Source organism: Portunus trituberculatus, chromosome 33 (genome assembly GCF_017591435.1).
Source record: "Portunus trituberculatus isolate SZX2019 chromosome 33, ASM1759143v1, whole genome shotgun sequence".
NCBI classification, from domain to species: domain Eukaryota; kingdom Metazoa; phylum Arthropoda; class Malacostraca; order Decapoda; family Portunidae; genus Portunus; species Portunus trituberculatus.
In genome coordinates, this window is record NC_059287.1 from 13,030,119 (window position 1) to 13,044,113 (window position 13,995).

Here is a 13,995-nt window from a genome sequence, read left to right on the forward strand (position 1 = left end):
ATCCAAACATAATTGAACTTAACGTAACCTAACCTATTTCAATATAAAAGCTACCAAACCTGACGTAACCTAAACAAACCAACCCTTACCTATCTAAATCTAACGTAATCTAATTGAATCTATCATAATCTAATTTAATCTAACGTTACATGACCAAAGCTGACGTTAATTTAAGCTGAATCTAACGTAACTTAGCCAAACATATCGTAACCAAACCTAACTTAACGTAACCTTATCTGATTGTACCTGAGAAATTGTAACTAATACGGGGAGACAACAAGGTGAAAGTCATATAAAGGATTGGAATAAAAAGAAAGATTAAGATTTTCCTAGCATAAAAAGAAAAGAAAAAAGGAAAGAGAGAGAAAAATAAAAACTGCATTTTGTCAAGAAAACGTGGAAATGGTAACTCTCAAAAGAAAGACGAAGAAAGAAAGAAATAAAAGACAAAGAACAACAAAAGAACCAAGAAGGGGAACCAAAATCCATAAAAACTACCACCATCACTACCACAAAACCACCACCACCACCACCACCACACACACACCACCACACACACACACACACACACACAAACCTAACCTAACTATCACCACTACCACATAACCACCACCATAACACAACACCACCACCACCACCACCACTATCACTACCACAAAACCACAACCAAAACATCACACCACCACCATCACCCCAAACACACACACAGACACACACACACACACACAAACCTAACCTAACCTATCACCACTACCAAATAACAACCACCACCATAACACAACACCACCACCACCACCACTATCACTACCACAAAAGTACAACCGCAACACCACACCAGCATCATCCCAAACACACACACAGACACACACACACACACACAAAACCTAATCTAACTATCACCACCACTACCACATAACCACCACCAGAACACACCACCACCACAACCCTCTCGAAAACACACACATGCACACACCACATACGAATACCACCTCACCACACACTAACACACTCCGTACACCCTATACGCGATCACACCCACACTGGTAAGGCCTAAAGCTACACGCACTTGGCCTTCCTCTGACCTTCACTTAAACTGGAGTCTAAATTTCCAGAAGCGATTTTCAGCTCCCGAGTAAAAAGGGAAGGAAGAGTTATGCTTTCCTGAGACGCCTTCAATAACACTGGCAGAGGTTCCACTCATCATGCCAGAGAGGGAAAGGAGTGAGGGAGAGGAGAGAGGGAGAGAGAGAGAGAGAAAGGGAGACGTGGAAGGTGAGAGAAGAGAGATCGGGTAAGAGAACAGAAGATAAAAAAAAAAGAGGAGAGAATGAAACAGAGAATATCAAATAACAGAAAAAAAAAGTAGAGTAGAGAGAAGAGAAAGAGAATAGAGAGAGAAAAGGAGAGACGTGCAAAGTGAAAAGAAAGAGAGAAGAGATCGGATAAGAGAACAGAAGATAATAAAACAGGAGAGAATGGAAGAAAACATCAAGTAACAGAAAAAAGAAAGTAGAGTGGAAAGGAGAAGAGAAAGACAAAATAGAGAGAGAAAAGGAGAGACGTGGAAGGTAAGAGAACAAAAGATAACAGAAGAGAAGGGAATGGAACAGAAAACAGATAATCAAGTAAGAGAAAAAGCAAAAAAAAAAGAGAAAAGAGGAGAAAAAGACAGGGCAGAGTAAAAGAAAATAAAAAAAGGGGGAGAGAGAAGAGAAAGGACATGAGAAAGGAATATAACATGAGAAGAGAGGAGAAAGGAGTGCAGAGTAGCAAGAGCAAGAAAGATAGAAAAAAAAAGACAAGACAACAAGAAAAGAGAAACTGAGAGACAAAAGGCAGAAAGAAAAGAAACAAAGAAAAAGAGATGAGAGGGAGAGAAAACGCAGGACAAGGCAAGACATAACAAACATGAAAAGACAAAACAGAAGACAAGAGAAGACAGAAAAAAAAATAAAACAGAGAGACAAAAAATAAACACAAATACAACAAAACAAACACAAAACAAGGAAAAATAATGAAGTAAACATTCATTCATCACTGTTGTAGGCAAGTATAAACACGAAAAGGGAAAGATAAACAAAAATCGGCAGAAACAAACAAGGATAAGGAAAACTACGCAAAGATAAGCAGAGTCACTCATCCTGTAGGGGGAGGAGAAACGCGTAATACAAACGATAAAGGGGAAGGACCGACCCATCTTTCTCTTTAAAGGTTAGCTAGGTAAGGTAAGGTAAGGTAGAGAGAGAGAGAGAGAGAGAGAGAGAGAGAGAGAGAGAGAGAGAGAGAGAGAGAGAGAGAGAGAGAGAGAGAGATTATGGTTTGTTGACATAATCTTTCCAAACATAAAATACAGTACAAATTGTAGAAAAAACACACACAAAGAGAGAGAGAGAGAGAGAGAGAGAGAGAGAGAGAGAGAGAGAGAGAGAGAGAGATTGAAATTACACAAAAAAATAAAAACACCACACGCACACACACACACACAACACACACACACACACACACACACACACACACACACACACACACACACACACACACACACTATTAACTCAGACCATCAGAAACACGTCAGGTACTCTCACTTAATTAAACAAAGCGGCGACACTCGTACAGGTGAAGGCAAAGTGACAGCCAGGTAAGAAACAGCTGGTCTTTTAAGTGCTACATAAGAAACTACTGCATTTTTAACGTGATTCACTTGTTTGTCATCTGTCAATCCTTTTGTTATTTTCCTTGACTCTCTTTCTCTTTATCCTTTATACATGTAGTGTTATCCAGTGTTGAATTAAATGGCTTTCTGATACGAGCCATTTAGGAATCTGTACAGAGGATGAATTGTCTAAATACAAAGGGGATATTTTTCTGTAAGGCGAGAGGGGAAGTAGAATAGTGAAGGAGGATGAAATGTGGAGAGCGACTAGGATAGATGCTGGAGGTAGATTGGTATAGTAGTAGTAGTAGTAGTAGTAGTAGTAGTCCTTCCTCCTCTCCTCACTCACTCCTTTTCACTACACACTAATGCAAACTTCACAACAACACTTCAGTCAACAAAAGACACGTACATACATTCCCATCATCTCCATCCCCCTCCTCCTTCCAACATTCCCACACTCTCCTATCGCTAAAGCATTCATATCATCAGGAGTTACCGTTCTTTCAACACTCCTATCTAAATTCTTTCCATTCCATCACCTCTCATCTCATTCTTTCAACATTCCTATCATCTCCACTCTCCCTGGACACCTCAGACAAAACACACACACACACACACACACACACTCTCTCTCTCTCTCTCTCTCTCTCTCTCTCTCTCTCTCTCTATAAAGATATTGAGCTGGAAAAAAACTCGAACACCAACAACAACAGCCTATCCTCGTCTCTCTCTCTCTCTCTCTCTCTCTCTCTCTCTCTCTCTCTCTCTACCCCTCACCACCTGACATGTTTGAACACACCACGCGCCCCACTGATCGCTGCTACACTCTTGAGAAATGCCGAGCGTGTCTTCTGTGGGTGTTGTTTTGTGTGTGTGTGTGTGTGTGTGTGTGTGTGTGTGTGTGTGTGTGTGTGTGTGTGTGTGTGTGTGTGTGTGTGTGTGTGTGTGTGTGTGTGTGTGTGTGTGTGTGTGTGTGTGTGTGTGTGTGTGATGTTTGTGTTGTTACGATTACTATTGATGTTAAGGATTATGGTACTACTACTACTACTACTACTACTACTACTACTACTATAATTACTATTACTACTATCACCACCACCACCACCACTACTGCTGCTGCTGCTACAATGTCGACTAATTTGTGATCACTGTTGGTAGTATTGATGACTTCTGGTACTTTTGTTGTCACCTTTTACTACTGCTATTACCATAACTGCCATTGTTACAGCTACGACAATGACTACTGCTACAACTACTACCATGGTACTGGTGGTATTGTTGGTGCCATTAGAACCACCAGCGTGCCACCATTACCATGCCAGCCAGGTGATGGCATTATTAAAGCCGACGGGAATTCTGCCATTCATCCGCTCTTCTTTTATCTCCCCTTCCCTATCAAATAAATCCCACAAATACCATTTTTCTAATTCCAATTCACTTTTGATAAAGATTTCCGTCAATTCTATTATTTTATACCGAGTGGTGGGATCGCCGGGCCGGACAGATCCCAGTGGACGCCTGGCTGCAAAACTGCCCTCCAAGCCCCTCCAGTAGAAAGGGCGTGTGTGGCTCACCTTCATATGGGGTGTAGATATTCAAGTAGAGGCAGTCCTCGCTCTGGTTCTTTAGGTAGGGCAGCAGGCGCCGCAGGTACTGATAACGCCCCTGACTCATCTTGGTGAGCGCCTCCGTGTGGTTCCTGATGTCCGGCAGCCGCTGTGGACACACGGGGCCCAAGTGATCCACCACCTTCACGTCCCGCCACGGCGATGGGGAGTTGGGCGGCATGAAGCGCAGGTTGCCAATGGGCGGCGAGGCGTAGGGCACGCTGAGGAACACTTCAGCGTCGCCCAGGCCCCGCGTGCCCAGGTTGACGATCTGTCCCCGCAGGCTGCCGTACTTCGTGGTCACCACCCGCGGGCTGAGGTGTCTGGAGATGCGGGCGGCCAGGACACCCGTGGAGGACAACACCAGGGCAGCCACCACCGCCACCGTCACCAGGCAGGCCCGGCCCCCGCTACTCCACGTCATCGCGAGCCCCATAAACGCGCCTCACTCCTCGCTCAAGACTCTCATGCCGGTGTTTCGTTCCTCCTCAGTGATTAGGTCCGAGTTACAACATCCCGCTGCCTCGCCACTCTTCTAGGCTGCTGCGGGGCCGAGGACACCGCGGCGCTGCTGGGGGTCTTTGTGGGCAGAGACCAGCGGCACACTTGTGGAGGAGGAGATGGAGGCGGCAGTGTGGGCTGGAGGAGGAAGAGGAAGAGGAGACGTGGACCATGGACGAGCAAATCCAGGAAGGAAAGAGATGCAGCACTTTTTTTTTCTGCAGCAGGAAAGAGACGCAATGAATCCTCTTGTTTCAGTGGCGAGTCTCCTTCATCCCCCGAGGCGGCGAGAACTTCATAATTAGAACTTTCCGGGAGTGAAGCTGAGGATCAAAGTCGCAGCGGATCCTCTCCAGCGCCACGCCGGGCACTGCGGGGCTACTTTTCCCTCATATTCCTTGTGATTAAAGTTGACTTTTTTCCACACCGCTAGTAAATATTCTCCTTGTATGTGGTGCCGGTAGCAAAACACTGGCCAGTATTTGCGTGAGGCCAGAACGCTAAAGTATTATGACTCAGTTTTCACTTGACAGGAAGCAACATTAAAAAAGAGAGTATAAAAAAATCACACAATACGGGTGAGTGAGAGACCAGCAGCAGCAGTTGCAGCACAGGAAGCGGAGGCGGATGATGAAGTGCTGTGCCTCCGTTTGTGTCAGAATTCCAGTTGAAAAAGATGAAAAACTAGAAAAAAAATATCACTACAACGCAAAGTCGTGAGGCAAACTCCGGGCACCGTGACTCCTCACTCTCAAGTCACTCACAACACCACAGCTACCATGGCGCGGAACATTCACCAATCCACCTTTATATGTGCGTATTTCCTCTATATTCCTTAATCTCTTTTCCTCCAGGAGATAATCCAGATCGTGAGGGGCGGCAGTGAACCCCCAAACTCAAAACCACGGGGACAACTTCTCGCAGCGCACAAGACACTATTGACCGCCAGGGACAGTAACGAGCGGCCTCAACACCTCCTCAGACACGCGAACGGGGGTGGTCAGGTGATAAACATCCACACAGGTGCGCTAATATCCAGTCAATTAGCGTGGGTAATGGGTACGCAGCGAGCGGGGAGCGACGCACGCGAACCCCAACACAGCCTGGTGCATACTGGCGGCGGGCGGGACGGGAGGGTGGCGCGCGGGCTGGGCGGGAGGAGAGGTGGGAGCAGAGATGGAGGCTGGGCTGGTTGGCTGGCTGGCTGGCGGCTCCGTGCTCTGACGCCTCCGACAGAGATGCTTCGCCACGTTCCAAGCAAGAGTTTGACGGACACGAGTTATCGACGCCTGGACCAGATAGAAAAGACACGATGGGATAAAGGATTGGTACAGGATATGTGAAGGACTGACGGGAAGGACTGGTGGAGGAGAGTAGGTGAATCAACGCCGCAAAGTGAAGGACTGGTGAAGAGTACGTGAAAGTTTGGTACATAAGAAAAAGGAATGATACAAGAACATAGATAAATGAATCGCACTGGACGGATAAGATTTTTCTCATGCTGCAGTAGTAGTAGTAGTAGTAGTAGTAGTAGTAGTAGTAGTAGTAGTAGTAGTAGTAGTAGTAGTAGTAGTAGTAGTAGTAGTAGTAGTAGTAGCAGCAGCAGCAGCAGGAGGAGGAGGAGGAGGAGGAGGAGGAGGAGGAGGAGGAGGAGGTGGAGGTGGAGGTGGAGGTGGAGGTGGAGGTGGAGGAGGAGGAGGAGGAGGAAGAGCATCAGCAGCATCAGCAGCAGCAGCAGCAGCAGCAGCAGTAGTAGTAGTAGTAGTAGTAGTAGTAGTAGTAGTAGTAGTAGTAGTAGTAGTAGTAGTGGTGGTGGTGGTGGTGGTGGTGGTGGTGGTGGTGGTGGTACACAGGGAGTCAGTGGTCAGGTTCTCAGTGACGAGTCAATGGGGAGCTTTTAAGAGATCAGACAAATTTATGGATGAGGATGATAGGTGGGGAAGGCAGGCGCGTTTTATACCGGAACTGCCACGTGTAGGCCTAATGGCTTCTTGCAGCTTCCCTTTTCTTATATTCTTCTTATACTTGAATAGACAAGAAAATTAAAGTAATGGGGTTTGGTTTTTCTACTTTACCACCAATAGTCTTTTTTGTTGTTAAGTTAGGCTAGGTTACGTGAGGTTAGGTTACGTTAAGTTATGTTAAGTTAGGTTAGGTTAGGTTAGGTTAAGTTTGTATTTTTTACTTTGCCACATGTAGTTTATTTATTTATTTTTTTTTTTATTATAGTAAAAGTCGTATCGTTGTGCCATAAGCAGGTGTGACGCCGTGGTTGTGTTTTAGTGACATTCAGAGCAGCACAGAAGTGTAGTCTGTATGGTCAGGATTGAGTAAATACAGAGCAAAAATATTGAGGCTTTACTTTTTTTTGCCACACGAGTATTTTACAGGAATTACTGCATCCGCAAAAAAAAAATAAAAAGAATTGAAAGGTATTATAGAAAAAAAAAAGATATCCAGCAGATGAAAAATTGAAGGAACACACTAAACACAGCAAAGGTGTCTAAGTAATTGTGTATTTTCAAGACGGAACGAATACCTAACTTCATTCAGTACAAAAATACCCATATCATAAAGGATGAGATAAAAAAAAATAGCAGTAAATATTGTAAAATTACTCTAAACATAACGAAAATGTCCACTAAACTATGCATCTTAAAAGGAAACATGAATATTGAACATGGCACAGAACAAAACCGTCTAAAACAATGCCAAGAGATAAAGCGAAAAGAACCAGCAGTGAAAGTTACAGTAAGACGGTGAACACTATAGAAATCTCATATTACAGTGCCAGTCACTCCACACATTGCTATTGGTTATGGTCAGGTCACGGTTGGTTAGGTTAAAATTAGGATACATTACGTTAAAATTAATGAGGTTAGTTAAGTAAGGTTAGATTAATTTGATTAGGTCAGGGTAAATTAAGTAAGTTTAGGGTAAATTTAGGTGAGTTAGGGTAAATTAAAGTTCGGTTTGGGTAAATTAATATGGGTTAGAGTAAATCAAGTTTAGGGTAAATTTAGTCGAGTTGGGGAAAAAATAGTTGAGTTAGGATAAATTGAAGTGGGTTAGGATACAATTTAGTTGAGTTAGGATATATTAAAGTTGGATTACGATAAATTAAGTTAGGATAAAGGAAACTGAAGATGGATTAGGATAAAGTAAAGTTGGAATAGGAAAAATTAAAGCTGAGTTAGGATAAATCAGAGTTATTTTATGATAAATTGAAACTGGGTTAGGATAAAGGCACGAATATATAACTCACATTGCATTGATAGCTGTGGTAAAGAACATACAAAGAAAATTCCAGTAATGCACTTCAGAATTATGCTTTTCCTCCTCCTCACCACAAACATGGCTTAGTTTTGCTGCAAGTATTTCATATGTAGGAATGAGAACAATACAAATCCACACGCATAAAACATTTTACGTTCAAATTACCGAAATATGTTGCAGAATGAATATCAAAATTGTAGTAAATTGAGAAATGACCACAGTTTAAGTCTCTCTCTCTCTCTCTCTCTCTCTCTCTCTCTCTCTCTCTCTCTCTCTCTCTCTCTCTCTCTATCGACTTTTCTTTCCGTTCTCGCGTATTCTTTCCGTTGTTCCTCCTTTATCCTCACTCCTCCTCAGTCCCTCCCCTCACTCCTCCTCACTCCTTTCCTCACCCAAATCCCTCCCGCTTCTCACTATGCTTCCTCCACTCAGTTTTATCCTCCTCCTCTTCCTCCTCTTCCTCTTCCTCCTCCTCTCCTCTTCTTCCTTTCCTCCTTTCTTCCAAACATTCCTTCAGACACTTTTGCAATTTGTCCTTCGCTTCTTACCTTCCTTTCTTCTTATTCTCATTTTTTTTATCTCCCTTCTTCCTTCTCTTCCTCATTTCGTTATGCTCCTTCCATTTGTTACATCTTTTATCTCCTCTCCCTTCTTTTCTTCCTTTTTCTTATCTCGTATTTTCGCTGGTTAATAGGATTTTCTTCTTCTTCCTCTTCTTTCTTCTTTTTTTCTTCTTTCTACTTCACCTCTTCTTCCTCCACTTCCTCCTCCTCCTCGTTCTCACCTAATTTGTTCTTTGGTCCTCTCCTTTCCTCTTGTCTATCCTTTATTCATGCCTCTTCCTGTGTTCGTCTTTTCTTCACTCTTGCCTCCTCCTCCTCCTCCTCCTTTATTCCTCCTTGCCATTCACTCATTCACTCTTCATTTCTCCCATTGACTGTATTCCAATCCCAATTTTCACTTCATGCTTCCTTCTTTTCCATTCACCTCTCTTGTCAGTTATCATTTGCATTCCTTCTCTTCTTCCTCTTCCTCCTCCTCCTCCTCCTCCTCCTCCTCGTTTTCTTCCTCTTCCTCCTCCATACATTCATCCTTTCTCTCAGTCACTTTCTATATGTTTCCCTCCTCCATTTTCCTTCTTTTCTTCCATTTTTTCTCTGTCTTATTTTTCTCCCCTCTTCTTTTGTTTCTCCTCTTCTCTTCTTCATTGTGTGTGTGCCTTTACTCTCTCTCTCTCTCTCTCTCTCTCTCTCTCTCTCTCTCTCTCTCTCTCATCTTTCCTTTTCTTCTATCTCTGTTTTCTCCCTTCCTAACGACTTTTTCTTCCTTTTCTCTTCTCTATCATTCCTTTTTTCATTCCTCCACACCTCTCTCTCTCTCTCTCTCTCTCTCTCTCTCTCTCTCTCTCTCTCTCTCTCTCTCTCTCTTCAACTCTTCTTTCACCCAATATTCTTTCTCTTACCTCTCAATTTTTCTCTCACCTAACAAATTCTCCTCCTCCTCCTCCTCCTCCTCCTCCTCCTCCTCCTCCTCCTCCTCCTCCTCCTCCTCCTCCTCCTCCTCCTCCTCCTCTGCCTTTCCCTCTCTCTAAACTCTCACTAAAAGGGAATAAGGAGTACTTTCAAAAGACTTAAACCACACCTCACTCACTCTCTCTCTCTCTCTCTCTCTCTCTCTCTCTCTCTCTCTCTCTCTCTCTCTCCAGACGCCATATTAGTAAACCTCTCAGTGGGACGTGGCGAGGGAGAGAAATAGGAAAGAAATGGAAAGGGAGGGAGAGAGGGGAGAGAGGGAGAGGGAAAGGGGGAGAGGGAGAGGGAGAAGGAGAAGGGAGGTAATAGTTTGGTTCTGGCCGTGACGTGTTCGTTAAAAGATCTGTAATGAGTTTTAAGGTAGTTTTGCTTGTTATGTTTGTTTCTGTGTGTTTCTTACTGATTGAATGATGTGAGGGTGTTGTCGAGAGAGAGAGAGAGAGAGAGAGAGAGAGAGAGAGAGAGAGAGAGAGAGAGAGAGAGAGAGACGAACCTAAATAAGAACTTAACACATAAAACTAAACAGAGAAAAGGAGAATACAAACATAGTAACAGAGAAATAAAGGGAAAAACACAAAAAAAACAAAACAAAACGAACAAAAAATGTAGAAAAACACAAAAAATCAACTTTTCCCCATTTATACATACACACACACACACACACACACACACACACACACACACACACACACACACACACACATGCAGTCCCTCTACCCCTTCCCCTCCACACACACAAAGACACAAATATGAAAGTCACCCCCCCCCGCCACCCAGCTCTACAAGACTACAAGAGATACAGGGTGACGGCGGGATGCACGTTCACTGCGCCATCTATGCTAACAACCGCCGTGAATTAACATAACGAGATGATGCTGAGTGTTTGAGCGGCAACTTCCCGGCAATGCCTTCACTGGAGCGCCTCCATGCACTGATAGGCCGTGTGTTTGTGTATGTGTGTGTGTGTGTGTGTGTGTGTGTGTGTGTGTGTGTGTGTGTGTGTGTGTGTGTGTGTGTATTGATAATGATGTATGTATTAATTTTTTTGCCTTTGTCAGTGTTATTATTTTCTATCTGTCTTATCTGAAACGGAAATGTGCACGTGTGTGGCTATTTCTCTCTCTCTCTCTCTCTCTCTCTCTCTCTCTCTCTCTCTCTCTCTCTCTCTCTCTCTCTCTCTCTCTCTCTCTCTACCTTTCATTACCTTCTATTTTCTCCTTTGCTAGCCTGACTTCCCTGTGTGTGTGTGTGTGTGTGTGTGTGTGTGTGTGTGTGTGTGTGTGTGTGTGTGCATACCCCTCCCCGTTCCCCTAGAGCCTTTAAGCGACGCTATATCGACGAATTCTCTGTTAAAGGCCAGTCGTTAATCCAATTCCCGTAGCCAGGGAGGGAACCATTCACCTTGCCGGCAGTCAGGCACACAGGCACACAGGCTCACAGGCACCGCTTACTTCAATGGGGACAGCTACACCAAACACAACAGCTAACCTAACCTGAGAAGAGTTGTACCATATTGCATGTACGCGGAAGGACTTAAGGAGGGCGTCTCATGGGAAACTTTTAAAAACTATCATATATTAAGTTCAACCTAGCGTAGCATTAGAAACACAACAGCTGAGGCAAACTATGAGGATTTGTACCTTATTATATGTACAGTTTTGTACACAGCCTCACTCTATCATAGCATTAGTCAGTCAGAGTCAGGCAGTGTTTACTTCAATTGGAAATGTCTAACTTTAAATAGTGAAGACTGGCCATTAATCTTCTGACCTCCATAGACCCTTCCTAACCTAACCTAACCTAACCTAACTTAACTTAAGCAAAACCAGACCCAACCAAAACCAAACCAAACCATTCCTGATGTGAACTAACGTAACCTAATCTAATCTAACCTAACCTAACCAAACCTAGCCTAACTCAACCTAAACAAAACAAGACCTAAGAAAAAAAAACATGTCTTAAGTGACCTGACCTAACCTAACTCAGGAACCTAAGAAAATCACACCTAACCAAACAGATCCAAAGCTGATGTGATTTAACCTAACATAACCAAAAATAAGCAACACTGAAAATGGAAAAACAAACCTCTAAAATCAAATAAACACAGCGGAGGGAATCAGAAATAGCAACATGTGATGAGATGTGAGCTAGCTTTACAAAGATAATTACAATGCCCAAGGAAATCATGAAGGAAATAACGACAGAAAATCCAGGAAGAGAGAGCGTGTGAGAATGTAATAAAAACAGAAGACAGGAAGTCATAAAACATTGCACATATGAAACTCAATAAAAGAAAGAAGGAAACGCCTGAAATCAAAACACCAAGCGAAAAATGAGAAAAACATCTGCAAATACATATTAAAACGGATGTACATCTTTTTATGTCGGAAAGAAATTTCATTGTAAAATTCTGCACTGGTGAAAGAAATGCCTTGTGACTTTCTATTATGCAACCAAAAGCTCTCAAGAATATATCATGCAAATGTATAAAGTAATTCAATCTTTACAATATTATAATGTAGAAAGAAACGCTCAAAATTCATCTCTAGGTGAAAGAAATATCTCGGAAATTTTAACATGTAACCAAAAAAATCACAAAACCAGATATAATATTACGAAAAATAGCAAAATAAACTGTATTTCATAGAGATAGACACAATTTGAAACTGCTACGTACAGTCAATGCAGCTACAAACTAACAATGTTTAAAACTCTTACCACTTAAAAGGAAGATAACAGAAACTTCACCCTTTTCAAATAGTCCATGTCAGATTTGTGCTTAGAGATGTAACAGACTGAGAACATAGAAGCAAGAAATAAGGGAAGGTTCATGAAAGAGTCACGAAAAATGATAATGATTTAATATAGATTAGAAAAGATACTGAAGCATATGAAAGACGAAATTCATAACTTAAAAAAAAAAATAAGCTAATCTCAATTAACCATTTTAATATTGACACACATTTTTACTTTAAGTTTTGGGTATGATTAGACAATTTTATTTGCATTAGAAAAGGTCTATGGAGGTCAGAAGATTAATGGCCAGTCTTCGCTATTTTATTCCCCGACATGAGTTTCTGGAGCTGTATAAAATCACCAAATAGTAATATGGAAACGCATCATGATACTCAAGGGATTAAAAGTACAGAAACCTTAGAAAAAAAGAAATACGTGCTTCTTATATAAATCTCTACGCTTTGTTAGTTTATGTAAGCAACAACCAAAGTCACCAATTAGAGTTTCATTCCTCCAGAGTAATTTAGCAATTCTCAAAGCAAAACCGTAGCACAGGGTACGTACTGCATATATGCATGAATATGTATGCATGTATGAATGTATGTTTAAACAAATGTATCACGTAATGCGGTGGTATACACAATCGAGAGGGCCGGGTTCGAGTCCCGATAAGCGGCGAGGCAAATGGGCAAGCCTCTTAATGTGTGGGGTGTGTTCACCTAGCAGTAAATAGGTCCGGGATGTAACTCGAGGGGTTGTGGCCTCGCTTTCCCGGTGTGTGTTGTGTGTTGATGTGGTCTCAGTCCTACCCGAAGATCGGTCTATGAGCTCTGAGCTCGCTCCGTAATGGAGAAGACTGGCTGGGTGACCAGCAGATGACCGAGGTGAATTACACACACACACACACACACACACACACACACACACACACACACACACACAAGATTTTTTTTTCTTATTAGGAATAAGCCTAAATAAAAACTGATAACTAGAGAGGAGGAGGAGGAGGAGGAGGAGGAGGAGGAGGAGGAGGAGGAGGAGAAAGTAGAACAAGAAGAGGAGGGGCAGAATAGAGAAATTGATAGCTAGATAGGAGAAGAGCTATGAATATGGAAGAGGGAGGAGGAAAGGAGAGGCAGGGAGGGAGAAAGAGAGGAAGAGACGGATGGTGAATAACAAGAAGGGTGGTGCAGATAAGATAGCAATGGAAGGAAGAGGAGAGAGAGAGAGAGAGAGAGAGAGAGAGAGAGAGAGAGAGAGAGAGAGAGAGAGAGAGAGAGAGAGAGAGAGAGAAAACGAAGGAGGAAGGAAGGAAGGAAGCGAGGAGGAATGTAAAGATTAATCTGAGAGTTGTCTTTCGTCCATTCCTCCTCCTCCTCCTCCTCCTCCTCCTCCTCCTCCTCCTCCTCCTCCTCCTCCTCCTCCTTCTCCTCCTCCTCCTCCTCCTTCCATATTTCTCAAACCAAGTCATTCATTTCTTTTAGTTTGGTCTTATCGTATTGAGCATTTCATTTCCTCATATACAAATAATATTAGAGGAATAAGAATTGACGGAGAGGAGAATATTTTTAAGCATTTCTTCTTAATTAGTTCAAGGAAGAAGAAAGGTTCTCTCTCTCTCTCTCTCTCTCTCTCTCTCTCTCTCTCTCTCTCTCTCTCTGTTTGTCTGTCTGCGCCTCAAGGCATT

At 42.8% G+C, this 13,995-nt stretch overlaps 1 protein-coding gene across 1 annotated transcript in view; it reads right to left on the bottom strand.

The window, feature by feature from the left end:
* The window catches only part of LOC123512364 (neuroligin-4, X-linked-like), a 504,701-nt gene extending 498,838 nt beyond the window's left edge, over window positions 1-5,863 (bottom strand). The window contains exon 1 of the mRNA XM_045268725.1: window positions 4,231-5,863. Coding sequence (XP_045124660.1) covers window positions 4,231-4,699 — 469 coding nt within the window. The 5' untranslated portion in view covers window positions 4,700-5,863. The remainder of the gene's footprint in view (window positions 1-4,230) is intronic.
* Between the last annotated feature and the right edge of the window lie 8,132 nt (window positions 5,864-13,995).